Here is a 22,860-nt window from a genome sequence, read left to right on the forward strand (position 1 = left end):
ATGCTTCAGACACTGTGAAAGGTGTTTCAGCCTCCTTTGATCACATACTCCGCGGTTCTCTTCGGGGATCAAATTTGAAGAATACTGTGCTACTGTACGCTTCTCCATCTGACATATATGAGCTCTTTAAGATCTCACGAACACCAGTACTTACAACATCATCGACCTCCATATTTTTTTGGCAAGCTCATCGACGCTTCAAGGAAAGAAGTTCATCCATCAAATCATGCAGAGTCAGAATCAAGATCCGGCGTCTTATCCCGCCTCAACTCGTCCTAAAGGGACTTCCCCCTCAAACGATACCCTGCATCTACCTGAGCGATTCAAACGGCAGTTCGAGGATCTTCTCATATCGCACAGACAGCATGGGGAGCTCAGACAAAGGAAATGGTCGGCTCTCAACGACAAGGAGACTGGTCTGTACATCCGTCGAGAAACGCAAGCATCAGCATCTGCTCGCAAAGTGACGACTAATCCTGCGCCATCTTCTCGGGAAGTCATCGAAAGGTATCTCAAGAGGAACCGAGGAGTCAACCAAACGTTTGTCAGGATGATGCAACACGATCGGGAAATAGGGGATTCCATGAGATCATTTAAAGAGAAATATGCAAAGCTAGAATGGGGTTATACGCCACCTGAATTGAACGATCAAGTGTTCGATTCATTGGGTGCTTTCGATGACCAACCCCCCACACTGGAATATTTGTCTTCAGTTCGCTCAGCTCGGGATAAAGCGCGGGTGGAACTTCAGAGCATGTATAGGGAGATTGATACTCTCACTCAAGGGAGGGATGGAACGGAGAGATCGAAATTGGAGTTGGAGTTGCAATGTGGAGAATTGGAATATCGGCTCGGGAAACTGAATTCACAGGTATACTTTGCAAATAGAGTGTTCGAGAGCAACCCTGATCTCCTGATCATGGATGGTAAGGTGGTTGATCCGTCAAATGCAAGTGCAATTGACACATCCGCAGAATTCCACGTACCTGATCAAGCAGAGCCCAAAGCCACTACCACCCTTCCATCCAGCATCAATCCTGGTGGGGCAATGAATTTCTTGAGTTATCCTCTAGATCCCTCGCTCGACAACGCTGGTGATTGTGCCTCGGAAGCGGCTGGTGAGCGTGCCCAAGATGCGTCACGTCTATCCACTGAACATGATCGTTCACGGTTAGGTTGGGGACGGGTCGAGACTCGACCTTCGCCAGGGGGTAACTCAGTGCAGTACGAATATATCCCAGTCGGAGAATTCGCCCTGGCAGGTCTTGCACCTGAGGATGAAGATGAAGATGAAGAATACGAGGACGCGGACGCGGAAGAGATGGATTGGGAACAGACCTCTATTTGACTAAGCTATTCCAAAATCTATACCATTCTCCTCCCAGATTTGCAAACACCAATATGTAATGCAATGGCGCTCAGCCCAAATGCGTTTCATCGCTTATCGAGGTTACGTCATGAGACCGGACACAGTTTTTTCACCCCATTTATATGATATGCATCTTTCTGATCATCCACATTTAATCACCATTGCCATTCTCCTCATTATCATTGAACCAACCTCCCCCCAGACCAAAATCAAAATTCCCAATCCCATTCATCCCAAAAGCGAACTCCGAATTGAATCCCCCTGGTATCCCACTACTTTGTCCCAAATTCGAAGGTGTACTCAGCAGATCATTGAATGATGAATTATTGTTATTGGTAGGAGTCGCAGTTCCATTATATCCCGCTGAGGTTTGTTGAGAATTAGGTATCAGGGCTGATCCATCGCCTGGTAAACCCAGTAGATAGCCCAGATCTAGCTGATTCTCGAATTGGAGGAACGACTCCATCTCGAAAGCCGCCAGGTCGTTCGAAGGGTCATCCAGGCCTGTGTTGGAGGATAGAGGGAGAGGGACCCCGCCAGAAGCGTGGGACGAGTGTGGTCGGCTACGGCGCAGACTGCAGTCAGTTTCTGTTTTGCATAAGGATGATTTCTGCCCAATAACAAAATGTTGATTGTGCGTATGTGCAGAGACGGGTGATAGAGGTAAGGGAGAGCGACATACCTCTCAATACCATCATGACTCCCCTCCCTACTCACCCCACCCCCAAATCTACTCCCAGCATTCCCAAATCCAATCCCAGTGATCTCTGCCGCTCTCGCAATATCCCTTATAGTCTTGGATAAATACGTCGACAGTCTAGTTTCGCTCAACTCCCCAGCTTCCAGAAGTTCGATACTCATTTTCAAGTAGTAGGAGATGACCGATAATTCGATATTGACTATTTGAAGTACTGCTGGTGAGGATCTCGCGATTCGGACGAGGAACACCGCGGATTGGGCGAGAGTTATTGTAAGATACTGAAATATGTGGGGAATGTCAGCTGTGCTTTCTGATTAGAGGCCATGAGTCATTCACTCACATCAGTTGCAAAACTAAGTGCCAAGTCCGTTTGACTGCTCTCATGATGAGTCTGGATAGTTGACATAGCAGCGTTCAAGGCTTTCTTCAAGCATTGAGCGACGACTTCATCCTCCTCTGGACCCGATTTTAGTGCAAACGAATTGAGGCATAATCGCATGTGATCAGCCTGGAGCCTTGCTATACGTGCTGAAGACCCTAGATAGAGGGTGTATGGAGATCCTAGAGCAACCACAGCGATATCAGCTTAATCACTGTTACGTACTGGTATAGGTGAATGTTCGATTTGCGATGGATCACTCACCACTCCACACCCATAATTTACTCCAATCGTCCAACCTCTTATTCAAATCCTTAAACATCGTCCTAACGTTCAACTCCTTATCATGGAACATATCCGCCCTCTTCGGATCCGCCCAAAGTGCCGATCGCGGATCAGCCAACATTTCTCCCCAATTGATCAGATCCCTTCCTATCTGAGTGAGTTGGACTTGTCCGGCAATATATACGTCACCATACAGCGAGATCGAAGGTGTTGATCCTGGTCTGGGAAGGGATTGACTTAGTCGGATCTGGAGGAATCCCTGTTCGTCGACTGTTTCGAATTGCGTTGATTGGGGTCGACCGAAGCCTAGTGATAGGAAGCCATCGAAGCTGTCACATCTAGTTAGCTTATACCCACTCATTAGGTCGTTGCTAACGAGCAGTGGTAGGAGTGGGAAGGTTCACCCACCAGAACCAACACAGCCAAGTTCTCCACTGCGGCATAAACTGCTCCAACCTCTGCCATTCAATAGTATCAGGTCTCGTCAACCTAGCAATCTCCGCTGCCTGACCCAAAAGCTTATGCACTCCCAATCTCCTGGCTATCCTCGCTGCATGTCCCGTTACGACCCACGCATCAGGTCCTCGTCCACCAGACTGCAATCCCCACGCAGAAAGGAGCAGAACAGCCTGCACGTCCGACAAGGCATGTTGTTTTCTTAATAACGTATTGCTCAAATGAGCTTCAGCTAGATTGGCCAGTCTGGGTGGCACCGATTGATCAAGTGATGGCATGGCGCCTGGCGATCTAGAGGTGAATTTGATGTAGAACCGAGCGGCTACTGCTATGATTGCTGAGATGAGGAACGGTGATTGGCGGATGGTGTTGAATGCGTCGTCTAATGCTACGTTCACGATGGGTAGGAATGGGTGACAGTGGTCGATAAAGCTGAAAGAACAGAGGCAGTCAGTCCAAGAGTGGTGCTAGTATATGCTCGTGAGCGAGAGATACTTACAAGCCGAACAATGTCTCAGCCATTTGTAGATCTACCAGCTCGGTGTTGACGGGATCATCCCTATCATTCATAAACCTTCTTTCGTATGTTCCGGGAGGTATCTCATCTCGACTTGTCGATTGACTAGGCTGAGGCGAGTTTCTTCTTGACTGTTCTCGGTTATCCCATACCGATGGCTAGAACGTACATGATGGCCACGATTAGCATCCAGCTTGATATGTGGATCATAACATTCTAGCTGATCAAAGCATCACTCACCTGATATACCAGAGCCTTGAAAGGGGGTTCGGCGAAATCCCCCTCTGTGGCAGCTGCCAACCTCTCTTCAGCCTTTTGACCCTTGCCCTTCCGTTTCTTCACGAGCGGTTCTTTCAGTAGATCCGCGCTGCTCACGCTTCCCACGCCAGTCCCAGCAGTATTCGCACTAGCGGGACTAGGACCCGTACCACTCGATGAGAGTCCCGATGGAGATTGATTATTGTGTGAGATGAAAGTCATGTTGGGCGATGAAGTGAATCTTACGTGATTTTGAGACATCCCAATTGGGTTGGAGCTGGAATGCAGATCATCAGGTGACATTGACGCGACAGGTATAGTGTTGTTGTGTAAGGATGAGGTGGAAATGGTTCTTCTGGGTGGATCTAATGTCTTGACATGAGTTGGAGGAGGGATGTTCTGCGTATACTGTGATCCCGAGGTATGGTGAGGTGGATAGGGAGCACCCGACTCGGTCTGAAGTGTTTCTTGTCTTTTCTTCACCGGATCGAAGGTATGTAATAACTCATGATTCGGATACCCCGTCCTACTTCCTCCACCACTTCCATTCGACCCTGCTAATCCTGCTAACAGATTTGCCACGCTACTTTCGAGTTGTTCTAATCTCGTATTCGCTTCTGAACCGTTTCCTCCGTTATGGTTGTTGGCCGACGACGATGTGGATGCAGTCACACCCGGTCGACCAAAATCACAGACATTCTTGGACTTTGAACATCTATCGCAAGGCCATCCACCGATACATTTCAATTTCTGCTTTCGACATCTCAGACATGCCTGTGCTGCTCTACGGGGGGTATGTTCACTATCATCTTCTTTCTTGCTTTTGTTCTTTGCAGTAGGCCGGTCGGCAGATGATCCTTCGGGAGCTGATCTCTTCTTCGGACGAGGTTTGTCACTGCCTGCTACGTTGGTGGATGAAGATGTCTGGGTTGGGTGGACTCCGAGCGAAGGGTACGCGGTGGATGAAGAAGCCGATTCGGTCCGATGGATGGGTGGTAAGGTATAATCGTATCTTGGTGCTTCGTTTTCGTGTGATTCAGCTGACAGGTCAGATTGACCTTGACCAGGGAGGTACTGGCTGTGTTCCATGATCTCAGTGATTGGCCTAGCAAGATGAGATGAGTGAATCAAGTGAGATCTTTACTGAAGATGGTAAGAGAGGAATGAGATGGAAAGCAAACATTGCATTTGATTTTACGTTGAGTGTGTATGCGAGGTTCGGTCCGAATCAGAGTTGTGAGTGGTGATCCGTGGGGCCAATGTGGCACTTTCGGCACAAACACAGACATTACATGGTGGATGATTGAAATGAGTACTATCATAACGATATGTAATGCAGTGAAGTTGGACGGTGACTCTTCTTTAAAAGGGAGAGAGAGATTGGACAGTCATGCTGAGGTGAAGAAGAGGCGGCATCTCTACAGCTATGATCAGGTATATCGAATGCCTGAATGAGTCGACTGACAACTACTAGTTCTTGCTTGCCTCCTGAACTGGATTGACGAATGATCCGCGTGGTGATATATATACGTACAACAACAATACTATGTGATACTTCTCTCTCATTATAGATGTCAAACGACAGATCCTACTCCACATTCCCCTTGATCTTCTCCAACAGCAATCCCATCCTAGCATTCATATTCGGTTGTCCCCTCTTATTACCCCTTCCCGTACCATTTCCACTTATCGACATCGAAGCCTGCTCCCTAGGTCGATGGTACTTCGAGAACGCCTCTTTTTTCATCTCCCTGAACGATTTCTTCTCTCCTAGCACTGGCTGGGCAGTAGACGATGGTGGTGGAGGGGGGGATATCGAGAGAGCGCGTATTTTCTTTGGAGGAGAAGGTTGTCTGGGTTGATGAGGTGATCTATCTCTATCCCTTAAAGATCCATTCGACCTTGACTTGTTCATCTTGAATGGTCTGCTTGGACCCGAACCCGATCCAGGAGCAGGTCCAGCCCTGGCCTCCAACCTCCTCTGTTCTTCATCAATCACTCCCTCATTCTCATTCTCGGCTCGACCCTTTCCCTTCCCTCTACCTCTCTGCTGCTGCTCTGATTCGGATGGTCTCTCGTTCCTTCGCCTGGACCCATCTCCCAGTCTGCCTGAATCCATTCCCTCCGCTTTGAGTACTTTGGCATAAGATTTCTTCATTTTGGCTCGTTGTATCAGATCGGCTTTTATCTTCTGGGCTGGAAGATAGGAAGAGGGATCAGCAAGCTCTTCACAAAACTTGCACTTAGCAGCCTCGCATATGTACGAGTATGGCTTGACTTGGCCAAAAGGGCGTTCCCACTTCCAACGACAAGGCTCTAAAGAAGAGAAGTCCTTCCAACTCACCTTTACCCATATATGCATCTTTAGGCGCCCTGGATGGCTTGACCTGGAATCCACCTGATCTAGCTTTCGGCTTGGGCTTGGCCGTCTTGCCTGCTTCTTTCTGCTTTTTGGTTATACGGAGCATGGTGACTGTTGGAGGAGGAAGGGTGGAAGGGGGAGTGAGAAGTGTCCAGGGGATTCCGCTGTTTCGAAGGAGAAAATGTCCAGTGTTACTAGATGGGGACTTCGGTAGCTAGTCGCTGGTCTGATGTGATTATGCTGTGTGGGTGTACTCTTACATAAATTGTCAATGAAAGACAAGGATATCAGCGAAGTCGAATTGTCTTGAGCAGGACACATCAAAAGTCAAAATCCCAAAATCAACACACGGTGAGTGGCAAAAATCATTTAACCGCCACTTTCGCTAATCCCGGTAATATCCGATACTCACATGCGCACTGAATGAGCTCGTCTGAGTGAGTCGCCACCATACACACCGTACACCACACACACGGCGTTGAATTGATCTTTTGTTTTCCATATATCCATCCATTACACTACTAGCCAACACTCACCACTCATCCTTCTCGCCACATCCAATACCAGCTCGACAACCTTCGAGTCAACTACACAAACATCACTTTTTAGATCTTATTTGAATGAGCACTACAGGTTAGTCTGGTTCAACGAAGGGAGGGGGGAAAAGAATGTTATGCTGATTTATTGATTGGTCCTTTCTTTCTCTTCTCTGTCACCGTATATTCCACCATCTCTATATTACCGACTCTGGACTTTTACAACGATCTTGATACCACCACTCAACACGTCAATTCCCGCACTATTTGCATTGTCACAGCTTCAACCAAAGTGGACGCCACTACCAAGAAATCAAAGGCCCCAGTATCGTCTGGGGTCGAAAACTTAGGTCCTGCATTTGGTGAGTGTGATGGTGGTCTCCCATCAGAACGAAGGTTTCAGAGGGTCTTGTAATGGCAGGAGTGACCAACGTGGAGTCTAAGGACAATTTTGGAAGCACTCCTCTAATCCGGCATCTGGCCTTGACGAGCAGACAAAGGGAAATGAAAGGGAGATTACCTCATTTCGAGCATTAGGAGCTGACCATTCATTCGTCACTTCGCAGACCCCTTCGCCCCAGTTGACGATACTCCCTCTGTCGAAAAGACCGTAGGAAGCAAGAACGACAAGATCCATATTCGTGAGTCTATACATCCCACATCCTGTACCTATTCAGCATTGTACGTATTGTATCTAATGATATGATCACCTATCAGGATTACAACAACGAAATGGACGAAAAACCCTGACCACCGTGCAAGGGATCCCTAAGAAATTCGATCACTCCAAGATCCTAAAGGCTATGAAAAAGGAGTTCGCATGCAATGGAACGGTAGTCAAACCTGAGGAAGCCGGGGAGGACGACTCGCCCGCTCCCGTCGGTGCTAAGCCCAACTTGGGTGATGTCCTGCAATTGCAAGGTGATCAACGAGTTGCCGTTAGGCAGTTCTTGGTCGATGCGGGGATCGTTACTAGCAAGGAAGCTAAGGATCTGATCGTTGTGTGAGTATTCTTTCTTCAACACAACTCCAATTATATTTCTATCAGCGTAAAGTGGGGAAAGGGAAATTGATTGCTGACAATTCATCGCTAATGTAGCCACGGTTACTAAGCTGGGCCGTACCAGCTCGCCTTGTGGATCAGATCTTTTACCAGGCAAATCCTCTCTACCTTCTCTGGAGCTAAGAGAAATATCGTCATTTCCATCATCTCATCTATCCTCGTTCATGTGTATATATACATACTTCATATAGCCTCATCTTCATTCTCATGACGCATGAATATCTTATAGCGCTTCGAGATTGAAATACAGTCCGTCGTGCGGTAAACACTAGATCCTCAATCCGATCTTCAGCCCATCGATCACTCCAGCGTTGGCGGTCTATTGCTTCAATGTCAACAAATTGCCTGACACGACTTTACAGTAAGCACACTGCTGCAGCGACATTCGTCTTGGACATGAACAGGCAAAACTGATGATCAGGATATACACTTTTGCATGGATCTGGATTTGGAGTATAATTAATAGATAATACAACGATTTATTCACATTAAGCTATACAACAACGAACATGCAATACGAAATTATGAAGGAAACCCGAAATTTACTTGACGGCAAAGCATGACTACACTCGCTAATCATCCTCTTCCAAGGCATGCATCTATGCGCGAGATCAAGGAAACATCAACATCAGCTGTCTTCCTTCCTGACACATCCCCGGAAACTCACCTTGAATTCCAGAATACCAGAATGTCCTCCCACACCTGCATTATTATTCAACGGCATCATAATTTGAACACAGAGGAATCCGCTCTTCTCGATCTGAAGGCATATCTTTACGGATTGGTGGAGTGCTCGGTGAAGGAGGGCGAAATGGGATGAGTTGTAGCTGTTCGGTAATGGGATAAAGCAGTTCACGATTAGCCTGACAATTCTTGTTTCTACACCTACATCACCAGCGATATTCCCCTGAAAGTGGAAAAGCTATCTTCCTCAGAAAGAATGTATTTCCTCCAACACCCAACACTCAACACTCAACAGAGTATCATCACCAGATCCACTCACCTGAACTTGACTTTCTCCGCACAATCAAACTTATCCATCACCTCCCTATCATTCGGATAATCCAATTCCGTAATCCCGAAATCCCCTTCAGCCAATATCTTGAACTGACCCACTTCTGCTCTATGACCCCTTCGACCGTTCGAGGAGAAAGTTGCACCAGGCTGCTCGGGCGGGATCGGTGCTTTGGGTGGTGTAGCAATCAGTGTGATTCGAGTGCAGGATGGAGGAAGGTCGAAGAGGGCGTCACGGAGCCATTCGGATTTCATTATTAGGTATAGTGCCCTGCGTTTGTACCTCCAGTATTAGCAGTGTGTAGTAGGGATATGAGAATGGATGGGGGTAAGGGGGTATGAGACTTACATGTCGTCTTGATCGAATTGAGCATTCATCAACTCCTCTGGCTCTACTGTTCGCAATTCACATGTGGTTGTGGGACCTCTCGAATCGTCGGATCTGGATTGAGAATCAAGGACAGTCAGCATGCTTCCCCGTCGGATATAATACCAATAATTGAACTCACAGAAGAACATTCAAATCATACCCCAAACCTCTCCATTCCATCCTCATACCCGTCCTTCTCTCCTTCCCTTTCCTCCCATTTACCACATACTCTTCGTTCTCCTCATCACCACCTACTTCGCCCTCGCCCGCCCACCTCCTTTTAGATTTGACTGAGGATGTCGATACGTTGGTAGAGGTGGAACCGGCATTACCGAATATGTTGAGGCATTGGAGCAACGAGTCGAGGGAGAATTCGAATGTAGCTGGGGTAGGAGGGGGGTTGTAAGTGAAGGAAGTGAAGAGGTTGGTAGGGATCCATGCTATTGCTGTGCAGGATTGAAAATACATCAGCGACGTAGATACGATGCGAGGGATGTGAGAAGGAAGAAGATAAAGAAGGAAAGACGACGACTTACCACATAACGTGCGGACTTCTTCTACTGTAACTGCGAATCCAGCTTCACTGATCTCCATCACTGCATTCTGGACGGAGTGAAAATTGAACCATCAGCGGACTTATCTCAGCATCAAAATCGAGAGCAGGAATAATAGCTTACATGCTTGAGACCTATACCTCGAAGTAATCTGGCAAACGCTCGTACATCGTTGGTCTCGGCGACCAAGACCTATGTCAGATAGCCAAGATGAGTCGGATGGATGTGGGTCAATATCGCGCAGGAGAGGTTGGAGAGCTCACAGGTAAGTCCTGATTGGCCATTATGATCCTACTGGCTGGTTTTCACTGTGATCTTCTTACTCGTTGAATTCGGTAAGAGGGGGAGGAGAAAGAGACGACAACGATGATCATGATGTATATAACCTGTGGTGATCGAAGATTAAGATACGGTTGACTGGATGTTGTCTTACGCGTTTGTTATACAATTCCGTCGGAACTCGGAACGCAGAATTGGGTGGCAAAATGCATTCATCCAGTGGCACCTTAGATACTCTTACGTTTTAGGCTTGATGATTCATGCTGTCTCATCAGACATACGGAGTGATTGCCCCAATTGCTCAACACCTTCTGCCAGCCGTATTTGGGGGTCCCGATTGCATGAGTACGTCGGCAGTATCGATTGGTGTTAATCAGAGATGGTATGTACCCTTCTAAATAGAGGCACAGCGTTCGGAGAGTTAGGCACTGGTTGCCTAAAGTATCACAAGAAACATGTTCTTGTCATACATGCCTTACCGCGACCACAGACTTGCACTGTCCGATTACGAAATCACGAAAGCTTACAGCTCCGGACGGCTGTTGGTGTGGAGCGGTAAATTCATTACCGACTTCTCTGGGGTAATGCAACGAAGTGAGGATTGCTTGTTGATTCTACGTGAATTCTCAGTACACTGTTACTGTCATCACGATCAAAACAATGATCAATATACCAGTTGGTCATTAAATGCAGCCAGCACCTTTAGCCTTTTTTCAGTAAAAGCTTGCTTAGAGAATCCTGCTCCTTCGTGGGACAAGGCTACGTCTCTCTGAAAGGATGTCTGTACAATGGAGATGCGAAACACACAGCGGCTTGCTACTTTCCTATGACTCATTTGGATGCACGCAGAAAGGGGGGTCTTGAGGAAAAGGTCCTTGAGATCATCTCACCTGTCGTGGCGACTTCTATATAAGGGATGGCAAAGGATACGTTTTTCTCGTTGCTGAGAGGACTCTTGCACAGCACCCATCAATCTGAAGGTCACGTCCGACTTGACACTTTCCCCCTGATTCCCTAGCTTGACTATGTCATACAAGACAAACGATACCAATGTCGAGGAGATTCTGGCAAAAAGAGCAAGGACCCTGCTTCAGGAATGGACCAAGCTCAACTTAGAAGCATTCGCGCAATGGAAATACGATTATGGTGAGCGTATCATCTCGTCCCAAAGACTGTGACGGTGTGGATCATGATAGACGGCTTTTGACCACTGCGTGCAACATATTCCTTAGCCCAACTTCATGGTTTGAAGCCTGAAGATTTTATGGATTCCTTCCATGGCCCTATTGCCTACGCTACACCATCTGTAATGACAGCCCCTATAACCTGGCGAACGAAACGGACTGATCTGCCCAAAGTGAACGAGTGGCTCTCTGGCAAGCTTGCCGAAATACTGTAGACCCTTCTTGGGCGGAGCAAACTGGCAAGAGTGACAAACACACTGCGTGGGAGAACGTGTTGGACACCGCGATACAAATCCAAGCGGACAGCTATTATCGGCATCATGTCGTTCGCCCGCAAACTCACGAGACGTCGCTGAGAGTCTACCAGGAGTATACAAAGGCTGTTACAGCAGAATGCTCCGAAGAACGTGCAGAGGAACTAAAAATGCAATTTCTGCAAGATCGGGACCAAAATGAGGAAGATATCTGGAAAGAGTTTCGCGATTTGGAACCTCGATGGAAGCAGAGATTGGAAGATAATTGGCGAGCATCAGTCGAAGAGTTCATGGCCGTTGCGAATCTGGGTATATATGGCCAGTCAACACAGAGAGCACTGCTACTACTGCCTTTCCCTCCCACGCAAGCGATGGTGGATACATTAGCATCAGAAATGACCATGTCGGATTATGAGCTGTCATGTCACGTTGAGAAGTCGAGAAAGCCCTCAGACATGGAACAGTTCCGTAATTGGTGGTCTGGGACCTCCATTGACCCCGCCGACAGACAGCTACACGGCTTTGAAGTCAAAGGGCTATTCCATCTGTGCAACCACATTAAGTGGGGAGTCCTCAGAAGCTCACGGGAAGAATTAGAGCAGTGATGTAGTAAATCGCCAGGCAATGAAACCGAAAGCCAACGGAGGGTTGTGATGAGATTGATATGGTTCGAATACACGGGGAATCTGAACGTGCTTCTCGTCAATGTATGACCCTACAGTACTGCTTGATTTTCGGTCTACATGCATGTTGAGATCGACATTTTTGAAGATATTGTTATTCAAGCCCTGCTTCACATGTACGTTGAGTTCTAGATTGATAAAATAACATGCCACCATAATGTACTGTTTTCTTCTTGAAGTGGACTCCCGCCCTCCCAGACTTGCCTTACCTTGTAGTCTGTAAGGGTTATACTATATACAGTCTACGATCGACGATCGCATCACTGCTCGCTGACTTTACCCATCATGTCATGAATTCCGTCCAAACTCACAAGTCAGGTGGCAAACGCAATTTGGACTTCGAGCAACCCCATTCAAGGATTCGCAAGTAGAAGACGCAGAGTTTGGAGGCCTGTGATCGGCTCAAAGGTCGTGCTTCCGTTGAGGACCCAAAGCATGAGAAAGCTGTCGTCATAGAACCACACCCTTGAAAAGTGAATACAAAGGTAGTGACAGTGAAGGGAGGAGCAAGACACGGAAAATATCCATTGAGTACCGTAAGATGACTTCCATCAAAGGATCTTACAGCCTGCAGGCTTCTGATCGTAAGCGAAGACATGATAAGTCGAAAAAGATTGACTTATAGATGGCCACCCAATTGCGGATATCGCTTTTGCAGAATTTGAGTAACTTATCAATCAACCTTTACTTTGGATACCTCCATTCTGGCAGACTACCTCATTGATTACGTCTTTCACTCATCATGCTCAGTTTGATCAGTGTGCTGACTGATCTTGCAATCCAATCACGTATATATACCAAGCGAGACAATCTGTTGGAGGAATACACTCAATACAGCCAAATGTTGTATGATCAGAGGAGGCACGACTATGGTGCGTGACTCTCGGATACCATCCTGCTGTTGAAACTCTACCTTATACTGTACCAGCTGATAACGTCTTTTCAGAGCAAGGTTACCCGTCCCAAGAGTTTGTGGAGACTGCGCTTGACGGTAACCTGTATCCCCTCACGGAGCCGGAGCCAATGGACGAAAAAAAGACACCCGTGATGACTTATCCCATAAGCTGGACTACCCAATTATCAGAACTACCAAAAGCCGACAATAGACTCTCTGATACACTGGCCACTAGGGAGACGGGGCAGCACGATGCGACCGCCTGGGACCGAGTCCGAATCTTAACTATACCAGTCATATCCAACCAAGAGTATTACTTTGCTCTGGTCTGTCCCAAGTTGGAAGCGAAGCTGGATAGTCTCAGAGATGTGTACCGCAACGCCATGCCCAAAAAATGGTCTCAAGAACGGAGGAAAGACGAAAGTAGGAAATTTACATCAGAAGCTGATGGGCGTTCGGATCATATCTGGAATGGTTTCGAGGAAGTCAGAGGAAATGCGGAGCGGAAATTTGAGCAGAGCTGGAAGGATGCTGTGGAAAGTCCTCTTTCGCATGCACGATTGGGAACTCACAAGCATGACTTGTTGAGGGGTCTTCTACTTTTACCGCACCCACTTTCGAATGACATGATGGACATCATATCGGAAGATGAACAGGAGACAAAGTTCTACGAATGGACCAGACCTGGCGTGCCACCCAAAGATCCACGAAAAGCGAGAGAGAGAAAGGGATTACATGCATTGCGCTCCATGGTGGATTGGCATATCACCTTGAATCGAAAGGAGAATCAACCAGAAGATCAAGACGGCGTGTCGGCCCTCGATCGATCAACCTGAGTACGTTCGCGATACATTGCGCAATGATCTCGCACCTGTATACGGTAGCTCCTCACTAGGATATGTGTTTGTGTGTACGTATTTCACAATGAATTCTGCAAACTGTGTGTATTGACCTCATGAACGAGACAAAGGCCAGCAGGCTCCCGGCGTATTCAGAGCTTGCTGGACCCCTATGCGATCTCCGTTCATAGATTCACATTACGATACTGCTTCTGTGAGCACAGGTCATCCTCCCCATCCTTTATTATATGGCGGAGAAAGTTTTGCACAAATCGCGTCTTTGCCACCATAGAGGTCCATCTTGGGTGGGTCAGATCAAGCTTTCATGGTATGTCAAGCATGCATGCAACTCACATATTTCGATGCTCAGACACCTGAGGTACTTGTTCAGTCATTCTGAGATGATCCGCATTTGCTCCAGTCAAGGTGCAGTGTGAAATTCATACATCAAAGGTAGGACAACCATAAAAACCAGTGTTTCCGCAACAAAGTGAAAGTGGCAGCGCTTAATAAACCCTGTGCATCCATATCATTTCGCATGCATGCATCTTGGAGCTGGCAAACCGCTGACAGACTGATATTCAGGTGTTTTGGCATAGGTCTACCTGCCAAGCTCATTGCTTTTGATATGTAATGTAGTCCACAATAATGGCACCAAAAGGAGTCTCTATGGTGGCAGAAACGCGATTTGTGCAGAACTTTCTCCGCCATACAATATTGCTAGACTTCTCAAGAGTATCATAATAACCTCTGGCCTCTCACAAACTGAGCGTACTTAAATGTAAAGATAGTTGTCAAACCCCACAATTCGTCTGTGCCCAAAATTCACACTCTGCCTAATTGACACCCACAGGTATCGGTATCTACCTCCTTCCCCAATACCAAACATGGATCAGGATTCCATATCCAACAAGATTTACAGGCTTGTCAAGGACTCAGGCTTCTCCCATCCGGAACTCGCCCATCAGCTTTTGAGCAGGTTTTCAAATCAGATCAAGAGTTATCAGGATACCAGGGGCACATGTAAGTGGCTTGAAGGAGCACATCGGATTTTTGCTGATCCTTGGAGATAAATAGTCAGAAATTGTGATGATATCATGGATGTCGATCAACCTGAAGTGCCCAATTCACTTCTTCCAAGTTCAGACTTCGATACTCGGATTACTCCCGGAATGGGCCTAGACGAGATCATAGCATCGCCCGATCGGCTCACAAGGTATATGACAGTCTGGGAGAGGAGCAATGCTCACTCTTCCGCGACTAGAAAGGGACTTGGTGTCGATGCCCCTTCAAACAGAAGCCAAGAGTGGCAAAACCTTCTCAAAGCTGCTATACCTTGTGTGGCGGATCACCAACTGCGAGCAAAATTGATATCCTCAGACGAACATGGTGATACCATAATAGATACTTTTGAAGCCAAGCTCAACTCCGACCACCTTACCCTTGATCGAAGGTCAGAGTCCAAGAAGTTCATGGACATCCTCGAGGAAGCACTCAAGATTCAGGATCCTGAGCTACATCGACGATTCCTAGACCACGATAAAGCCTTTGACTCGCGAGTAGAGAATTGGAGCGCTTGTCAGGGGATGAACAAGCCGCAAGCCGTCGATCCCTTGGCTGTGCTGGATTATCAGACCGAGCTCACTGAGGAAATAGCCACCAAGATCGTCGAGGTGTATCCAAGATTGGAGGGGGAAAGGCAAAGTGAGGAGGACGGCCTGCTCGCGAAGAATAATACAACAGTGCAGAGAGACGCCAGACTCAAATGGCTGAAGGCTGAGGGGGACATCATGGACCGTATTAGTTGGAATGCTGATCTTTTGCACAGATGCTACCATTCCAAGGACGATTCGAAAAAGGACCTTGACGTAGCGTCCGGGGTCATCATAGGCAATGGGGTGCCGGGGTCATCATAGGCACCCCATTGCAATCAATACCTGGGAGTACTGATGAAAACCATCCAATCATCGACCGCAGGCCTTCATGGGTACGATCACGGGTTCTAACGCAGACATCCAGTGTGATCGGCAAACGATCGAGGGACGATACTGACGAGACCGTATTTAAGGATCGCGCCAAAAGGTCCTCGGGCCGCATGTTTCCAGATTGATCTTTCTTTGAACGCTATCTCAGAAAGGGGTTTCAGTTACATCAAGCTTGTGTATGGTGTGTGGCCCACTCGAGGGGTACGAATGGAAGGATGGTGCTAGGACATTTTCCTTGCATCTACTGCATTCATCTTTTCGTATCGTTTGAATGCAGAAGGATCGTCAGTTGCGCCGCGAGGTGTCACAACGCGAAATGGTGACCAGCCCATTTCCGTGCAGCTCAGAGACACTGCTACTCGCAGTTGACTTTCAGGCTAACAAGGGTAATAGGTCCAGCGGTATACTCTGGATAAGACTCGTCGAAGTGCTTTTTGTCATTCAGACTGAGGTTCTGACAAAGGCGATCTCAACCGAGAAGGTTTTTTGTGCACAATGCGGTCAAAGTCACGGATGGTTCGTCTCGGCCCAGTGAAGTCATGTAGACCGACCATACTTGCTGTCACAGTCTAGTGTCCGACCGCGCTCACCCTCAAACAAGCGTCATCGATCCTTTATTCTGTCTATATCTCCTGACGGAGGAAGTAATCGTGATGTGCTAGAGTAGTCAGGATGACGTCTAACCTTTCATCAACAAGAGAAGAAAGGATCAACCTCGACTGTCACTGTCGATCGCCTTTCATTACAGCCATTTGTAGTCTTCCAAAACTTCGAATTGTCTTGCTCCCTCTCGACATAGGAACTACAACATGAAACAGTGAGTCCCATCGCGTCATTTCAGGGGCTGAGAACAATGACGTTTGCACTGCATCTTCCCCTCAATTCTTCTCAAAATGACGTGCTGAAACTTCTGCGACCCCATCAGATTGTAACCTTTGTTTGTCTCACAAAGAGAACCCCACCTCGAACCGAAAAAGTATATATACGCTTGGGAAGTCACAAGCTCCCCTGCACGTACAAGCATTTTTAGACTGATCGTATTGAGTTTCAACTCATTCAGCGCTTTTACAGTACCGTACCCCATAAGTTCACCCCCAAAAATGGACGACGGCGAATTGAAACAGAAGTGTGCTTCCTTGGATTCAGTAATTCAAGCAACAGCTTTGGAAATCGCTGAGGACTTCAGAACATGGATACGAGATTTAGTTAATCGCTGGATTGAGCAAGGTCAGCATCCACATCGTATCCTGACAGAATACATCTCGCTGACGTTAGTTTGCAGAGCCTGAAAGCTCCGTTGGCCAATATCTTACGTCTGGGAGAACTCTGTCGATCGAGCCTGAAAGACAAACGGTCAATCGATCAAGACTATCGAAAAGCATTTGGAAATCAACAGGCGACCGCTCTGCTGTGTATTCCGACGCTTGGAAAGAAGTTGAACGAGCTGCCCGCGTTCGATCGAGCTTCGACTCGCGCGTCGATGCCATGAACGAAGGCATCGACTTATTCGCAGGGAATTTCACGAGAGCCTGCGAAAAGTTGAGTCCGAATCTCCTTGAAGATGAATTGGATACCTTCTTGGATCTTCAGAACGAGATCGTGAGCAGGGAAGGTGAACAATTATGGATTGCACGTGAACAGTGTGACAAACAATTCATTAAGGCTTTCAGTCACTGGCTCTCTCACACGACAGGTCGCACCGAGCTGCTCTACGGGGATGTCGACCATAAGGCTATCATAGACTTGGGATCGGAGCCAGCTCCAGAGGTCGTGCGTACGATCCTTAGCAAAGCCACGGAGCTCAACAACTCAGGGCAATTCGACAGGCAACTAACTCAAGAAGAGAGTCACAAGATGGGAAGCATCCTAATGCTTGCTTGCGCTTTGAATGATGCCTCTGGAGATGTACACTCAACGAGAGAAATCCGCCAACTGGCCAAGAGACTTTTGCCGATGGAGACCCCCCAGGGAGAACATCCAGCCTCTGCAATTCCTTCGGTCACCCTAGGAGATGCATTGGGAACGGGGTTCTTGGTCGAGTAAAAGACTACTTTAGAGTAGTCTGGGCAGCTCTCTGCGCTTCCCCATTTCCATTCCGTGTTTCAGCGTTTTGAATGATCTTTCTTATGGTAGATTACCCATGTTCTTGGGATACTAAGACTCTGTTGATATGCATCGTATCGCTTGTTCGAGGGATCATCTTGTCCAGCGTGTTTCATCTACCCGCTCTGGCAGAAAGCCTATCATGATGCTGCGAGAGAGGCAAACGATTTAGACGATGCTCATGTGTTCGCCCGTCAGGGATATAAGCAGTCACTTATCTTGCGGAAAGGAGTAATTCGCTACAAGGGTTGTTCATCCAGGAAAGGAGGATTTCACCTTTAAGCTCGATAACCTCTGATGATGTCTTGAGAACACCGCCAACAACGGTTTGATTTCTCCTAGCTTCTGTCATAAGACACCCATCAGGGCATTAATAGGTCAGTTGTTTGTTCAATACATGTTACTGATAGACCATAGCTCCTCGACTTTTTGCTGCTCACTTGTCGATACCCAGATGGACCAACAAGACATTGTCTCAGATATTGGCTGCACAGAATTCACCTTGCCTCATGTGAGCGATCAGCTCTCATCCGAATTTGAGGATCATGTGCAATCTCAAATGCGAGAATGGCCAAGTCGTGAGTGCCTGCTCCCAACAGTCTTCTGAGACATGACTCTGTTAAACTCGACTCAGACGCCAACGCCGATCCCTCGACGTTGATTGGTGCCCATACCAGATTACCCACGTCTATCACAACCAGCATCCGAGGCGCTGCCAATGAGCCAGCGGAAGCTTGGAACAGAGTGGTGAACGCTGCCAGCCGCTGCGTCAGAGACGGGATATTCAACGACAAAATCATAGAGCTCCGCAACAACGGTGAGACCGTCCGAGATAGGTAATCGTAATTCTCTAAGAAATCGTGGTATGTATAGCAGAGAGAAAGAAAAAGAGGTAGATAATCTCAGACTTGCTCAAGCCAAGATGTCTCGATTTTGGATCGACTTTCATGGCGGACGAAGATGCGTTTGATACGGAACTTGATAGCTGGCTGATCCAGACGTTTGAAAAGAAGGAGAAGGAGGTACGGTACGACCACAGAGGCGTGGCACCTTTGGGTGTTGAGCCAACTGCCAATGTGCTACGGGCGATATTTGACTTGCACGCCGACTTCCAACTCAATCAGGGGAAAGACCCTTCCGACACACGAGCTCATTTGGAGAAAGAAAGTATGGATCATGTCCTGGCCTTAGCTTGGGATCTGGATAAGGCATATGGAGGAACACGCCATCAGGAGATGGAACGGCCAGACCTCCATCACTGGGACCCAGAACACGATCAGCGCGTTTATGCCGACAGCACCGAGTCAGGGGATGAAGTGGATGCTATGGACATTGACACGTTCGAGGTTACGGTTTGTTCCAGAGGTGACACTGGTAGCCAAAAAGCGCAAAGCTGAAGAGCACGATGTATGCGAAGACTCAAGGTTAGTCCAAAGGGTCAGAACTGATGGCTCGAGCATGCCACCCTTCTGATGTGGCTGAAACGTAGCGACATTTAGCTCACATGCATTTTCTCCTGCTTATGGCTGGATACCAAGGCATCACGGACTTCGCAAAAAGCTTAATCATACATCGAACATAATTAACATTGTATAGACCCTACAAGAGAAACGCTACATAAGGAGAAGTGGGAGACGGACCCGATAGTACACCTCATCAGGGTGATTTATGTTTTTCTTTGACTCTCGACTACGTTCACTTGAATATCTTCTTTCACATCTGCGGTACATCCACCCTCCTGGTCTAGTCCTCATATCTCCACCTCTGAAATCATATGACCAGTTGCATCAATGGCAACGCTCCTGTCTAATGGAACCTCTCAACTTGTGTTCTCTCACCGGAGACCCCCTCAAGTTTATAGAGAGGTTCAAGTCTCGCGCTACTTTGGAAGAAGACGTATCGCTTGATGAACCATGGTAACCATGTTGACCACTGGTATCTGGCGAACATCGGTACGGGAACCGCGAAGACATAATCAAGCTCTTCGAGCGTTCGACCACTAAATATGATAAATCAAAACAATCAGTAACTCATTGGCAAACGATGTCTAGGACAAGTGACTTACGCTGTCTCGGGTACGAAGAAGAAACACAATACCCATGCTAGGAGGTTGGTACCGGCGTAGAAGTAGAATGCACCGAATGGTCTCATAGCGGCAAGCATACTTGGGAAAGTGAGACCTGGAGGCATGATCATGTTAGCCAAACAGCTCGGGACAAAGACTATCATTGAACTCACCCAGAACAGCCGCCCACATGTTATTCTGTTGCACAGCCCAGGACATACCGATCTCTCTGTGAGTGAGAGGGTATGACTCGGCAGCGTACACGAAGGGGACCGGACCCATACCAGGCGAGTAGAATGCGGTGAAGAGGTAAATTGCCAGAGCCAAGACGGGTACTCTCGCTCCGTTTCCTTCATCCATGAAGAACATTGATCCAGCCCAGAAGAGGCAGACGGCCATGCATGGGAATGTGAAAAGTAACAGGTTTCGTCTACCGAAAGTATCGATCGTGTAGATGGCTGGAATGGCGAAGATGGTATTGACGAGACCGAATCCGAAGGAAGCCAAGAGACATTGTTTGGTGTTGTATCCTGCTTCGGAGAAGATGGTCGAAGAGTAGAAGGCTAAGCCGAACATGACTGGTCAGCAAACGTCTACTAATTGTGAGGAGAAGGGTACAGTCACTCACACATGATGTTGATACCACATAATTGTTGACTGATCATGATAGTCCATGAAGCAAGGTTCGCACGTCTGAGACGAGGTTTGACGAAGAGATCTTTGAATCTGGAAGCATAGGTGGTACCTTTGAAAGCTTCTCTCTCTTCCTCGAGTTGACAATGGGCGTAGAACTGAACATTGCCGAGTGATCAGTCAAGGTAATTCAGACAGATTGATATAGTTTGGCTCACCAAATCTCGGGCAACTTGAATTTCCGATTTTCGCAATCTCATGAGAGATTGGAAAGCTCCTCTATACCTATCCTTCTTCATGAGCCATCTGGGAGATTCGGGACAGAACCAAACTAGACACCCATCCAATCAGTTATGGATCCACTTACCAAAAAGGAGGCGGATTGACTCACTCAAAACAAGAAGAGGTACCGCAGGTACGAAGGCAGCGGCCAACTGGATTCTCCAAGCGTTGTCTCCGACTTGGTAGAACATCAAGTTGGAGCAGAAACCGAAGAAGATACCGAAAGCGACCCAAAGCTGGAAAGACATGACCAAAGCACCTCGAATAGCGGTAGGGGCACTGGAATTTCGCGAATAATCAGCATCGACTTCTCCGATGAGGGTGGAAAGAGAAAAGGGATATACGTACGTCTCAGCGGTCATAATGGGGATTGTGGTGATCTTCATACCCATACCGAAACCAAGGAGTACTCGACAGATGAAGAGCTCCCACCAGTTCTTGGTGAATGCTTGTCCGAGTACAGGGAAGACGCCTTTTTCCGATTGCAATGATCAACAAGCTGGTCATTCTGCATTTTAAAGCTGGGCGTACTTACAGAAAAGACCAGTAACGAAGATAGTACCCCTTCTACCGATGTAGTGATTGATAGGATCGGTAAGCATCGCGGAGATAGCTCCAACAGTAATCGAAGGCGCGGCATTGACCATACCGACCAACCAAGTGTTGTTTTCGATACCGAATTCGACAGGGAAAGACAGGTTTGCACCATTTGCACCGGTGTTATCTGCAAGGTTATGCAGTCTTAATCAGCTTTGTACATGACTTTCGTATACTGCGATGGAAGGGTGACTCACCCCAACCTTGAATGGCCGAACCGATCGAACAGACAATAACCAGGAAATACAGCGCTCGAGTCTGGTCCCATTTGTCTATCACCGCATTAGCTCATGTCCGAATGTATTACCGACAGTTTGCAAGAATTACTCACTTGTTCGCTCCCTCCTGAGCCAGAACCTATCATCATCGGTCAATTCTTCGATCGTCTCGTAATCGTCTGGTTTTTGCGATAACAGAGCGGCCCTGTGGAATAGATCCCGTTTATCGTCGAATCCCTTCTCCGTACAGAAGTTGTCGGCTCGGGCGAATAACGCTGACTTCGATAGTCCGTGCAAAGGGTTTTGGATCCTGTGATCGTCGTAAGTACATGTGTAATAGTTATGCTAAGCATGGGCGGGAGGGGGGACTCACTTGGCAGATACATTTCGATTACGGGCTATAACGTGTTGTTGGTGGGATGCTTCGATATCCTCTATGTGACCTACATCGCTGAACTTCTCGGGTTTGGCATCCGCCCCTAGACGGTGGACGGACGAATCACTAGCAGCTGAGACGGGTGCTGCTGACATTGTGTGCGGGAGTCAAATCGATACAATAAGGAATACAGGTGTAAGTACAATATGGAAGATTGGGATGACTTGAAGAGAAGAGAAAGGAGGACGGGGATACCTTTCCCCTCGATCTCATCATCATGAATATATACGTTTTCGCGCTCGCTCGCCCTCCAAGACTCGAAATCTGGCGGAGGACGTAGCCGAACGTACCCGAACCAAACAAGGACCAAGCTGAAAGCGGACAATTTGCGGATTCTCGTCGAAATCCAAATGACCTTTTGTCTTTGTCCTCCCATCTTCGCCTTCGGAGTTGTTAAACGTCGACATGACCTGCTGTCGCGTGAGAGCAGAGATCGAAATGTCTTGTGTATGAATATTCTGGATTTCATATTTCAAGTGTAGTGTATTTCGTTCCTGATCTAAAATGGATTTTGATGGATACCCCATGAGAGTCTCCATGATGC

The 22,860-nt window shown here is 47.5% G+C and overlaps 12 protein-coding genes across 12 annotated transcripts; 8 read left to right on the forward strand and 4 right to left on the reverse strand.

The window, feature by feature from the left end:
* Window positions 1–226: 226 nt before the first annotated feature.
* Window positions 227–1,348, forward strand: I302_104765 (uncharacterized protein; the record flags this gene model as incomplete). Its single annotated transcript, XM_019195733.1, has 2 exons — window positions 227–1,118; window positions 1,176–1,348. 2 exons carry the CDS (start codon window positions 227–229, stop codon window positions 1,346–1,348), a joined length of 1,065 nt encoding a protein of 354 aa, XP_019042556.1.
* A 172-nt stretch (window positions 1,349–1,520) lies between these two features.
* On the reverse strand, window positions 1,521–5,053 carry I302_104766 (uncharacterized protein; the record flags this gene model as incomplete). The annotated part of the gene is made up of 7 exons (XM_019195732.1): window positions 1,521–1,932; window positions 2,052–2,347; window positions 2,410–2,630; window positions 2,713–3,062; window positions 3,142–3,621; window positions 3,689–3,864; window positions 3,947–5,053. The coding sequence occupies 7 exons, from the start codon at window positions 5,051–5,053 to the stop codon at window positions 1,521–1,523; spliced, it is 3,042 nt and encodes a 1,013-aa protein (XP_019042555.1).
* Window positions 5,054–5,552: 499 nt separating this feature from the next.
* Window positions 5,553–6,432, reverse strand: I302_104767 (uncharacterized protein; the record flags this gene model as incomplete). Its single annotated transcript, XM_019195731.1, has 2 exons — window positions 5,553–6,160; window positions 6,309–6,432. 2 exons carry the CDS (start codon window positions 6,430–6,432, stop codon window positions 5,553–5,555), a joined length of 732 nt encoding a protein of 243 aa, XP_019042554.1.
* A 514-nt stretch (window positions 6,433–6,946) lies between these two features.
* Window positions 6,947–7,869, forward strand: I302_104768 (translation initiation factor SUI1; the record flags this gene model as incomplete). Its single annotated transcript, XM_019195730.1, has 4 exons — window positions 6,947–6,959; window positions 7,144–7,224; window positions 7,429–7,503; window positions 7,580–7,869. 4 exons carry the CDS (start codon window positions 6,947–6,949, stop codon window positions 7,867–7,869), a joined length of 459 nt encoding a protein of 152 aa, XP_019042553.1.
* Window positions 7,870–8,497: 628 nt separating this feature from the next.
* Window positions 8,498–10,147, reverse strand: I302_104769 (uncharacterized protein; the record flags this gene model as incomplete). Its single annotated transcript, XM_019195729.1, has 8 exons — window positions 8,498–8,524; window positions 8,593–8,752; window positions 8,929–9,210; window positions 9,289–9,381; window positions 9,449–9,755; window positions 9,846–9,912; window positions 9,987–10,055; window positions 10,127–10,147. The coding sequence occupies 8 exons, from the start codon at window positions 10,145–10,147 to the stop codon at window positions 8,498–8,500; spliced, it is 1,026 nt and encodes a 341-aa protein (XP_019042552.1).
* Window positions 10,148–11,167: 1,020 nt separating this feature from the next.
* I302_104770 (uncharacterized protein) lies at window positions 11,168–12,185 on the forward strand (the record flags this gene model as incomplete). Its single annotated transcript, XM_019195728.2, has 3 exons — window positions 11,168–11,288; window positions 11,375–11,499; window positions 11,694–12,185. 3 exons carry the CDS (start codon window positions 11,168–11,170, stop codon window positions 12,183–12,185), a joined length of 738 nt encoding a protein of 245 aa, XP_019042551.2.
* A 919-nt stretch (window positions 12,186–13,104) lies between these two features.
* Window positions 13,105–13,994, forward strand: I302_104771 (uncharacterized protein; the record flags this gene model as incomplete). Its single annotated transcript, XM_065869941.1, has 2 exons — window positions 13,105–13,135; window positions 13,210–13,994. The coding sequence occupies 2 exons, from the start codon at window positions 13,105–13,107 to the stop codon at window positions 13,992–13,994; spliced, it is 816 nt and encodes a 271-aa protein (XP_065726013.1).
* Window positions 13,995–14,884: 890 nt separating this feature from the next.
* On the forward strand, window positions 14,885–15,913 carry I302_104772 (uncharacterized protein; the record flags this gene model as incomplete). The annotated part of the gene is made up of 2 exons (XM_019195727.1): window positions 14,885–15,020; window positions 15,075–15,913. 2 exons carry the CDS (start codon window positions 14,885–14,887, stop codon window positions 15,911–15,913), a joined length of 975 nt encoding a protein of 324 aa, XP_019042550.1.
* Window positions 15,914–17,082: 1,169 nt separating this feature from the next.
* Window positions 17,083–18,025, forward strand: I302_104773 (uncharacterized protein; the record flags this gene model as incomplete). The annotated part of the gene is made up of 2 exons (XM_019195726.1): window positions 17,083–17,209; window positions 17,265–18,025. 2 exons carry the CDS (start codon window positions 17,083–17,085, stop codon window positions 18,023–18,025), a joined length of 888 nt encoding a protein of 295 aa, XP_019042549.1.
* Window positions 18,026–18,539: 514 nt separating this feature from the next.
* Window positions 18,540–18,925, forward strand: I302_104774 (uncharacterized protein; the record flags this gene model as incomplete). The annotated part of the gene is made up of 2 exons (XM_019195725.1): window positions 18,540–18,663; window positions 18,720–18,925. The coding sequence occupies 2 exons, from the start codon at window positions 18,540–18,542 to the stop codon at window positions 18,923–18,925; spliced, it is 330 nt and encodes a 109-aa protein (XP_019042548.1).
* Window positions 18,926–19,032: 107 nt separating this feature from the next.
* Window positions 19,033–19,482, forward strand: I302_104775 (uncharacterized protein; the record flags this gene model as incomplete). The annotated part of the gene is made up of 1 exon (XM_019195724.1): window positions 19,033–19,482. The coding sequence occupies one exon, from the start codon at window positions 19,033–19,035 to the stop codon at window positions 19,480–19,482; it is 450 nt and encodes a 149-aa protein (XP_019042547.1).
* A 409-nt stretch (window positions 19,483–19,891) lies between these two features.
* On the reverse strand, window positions 19,892–22,411 carry I302_104776 (uncharacterized protein; the record flags this gene model as incomplete). Its single annotated transcript, XM_019195723.1, has 11 exons — window positions 19,892–20,084; window positions 20,151–20,265; window positions 20,324–20,713; window positions 20,779–20,941; window positions 21,002–21,114; window positions 21,175–21,344; window positions 21,414–21,537; window positions 21,601–21,789; window positions 21,860–21,934; window positions 21,994–22,190; window positions 22,254–22,411. The coding sequence occupies 11 exons, from the start codon at window positions 22,409–22,411 to the stop codon at window positions 19,892–19,894; spliced, it is 1,887 nt and encodes a 628-aa protein (XP_019042546.1).
* Window positions 22,412–22,860: the final 449 nt, after the last annotated feature.

Source organism: Kwoniella bestiolae, chromosome 3, assembly GCF_000512585.2.
Source record: "Kwoniella bestiolae CBS 10118 chromosome 3, complete sequence".
NCBI lineage: Eukaryota > Fungi > Basidiomycota > Tremellomycetes > Tremellales > Cryptococcaceae > Kwoniella > Kwoniella bestiolae.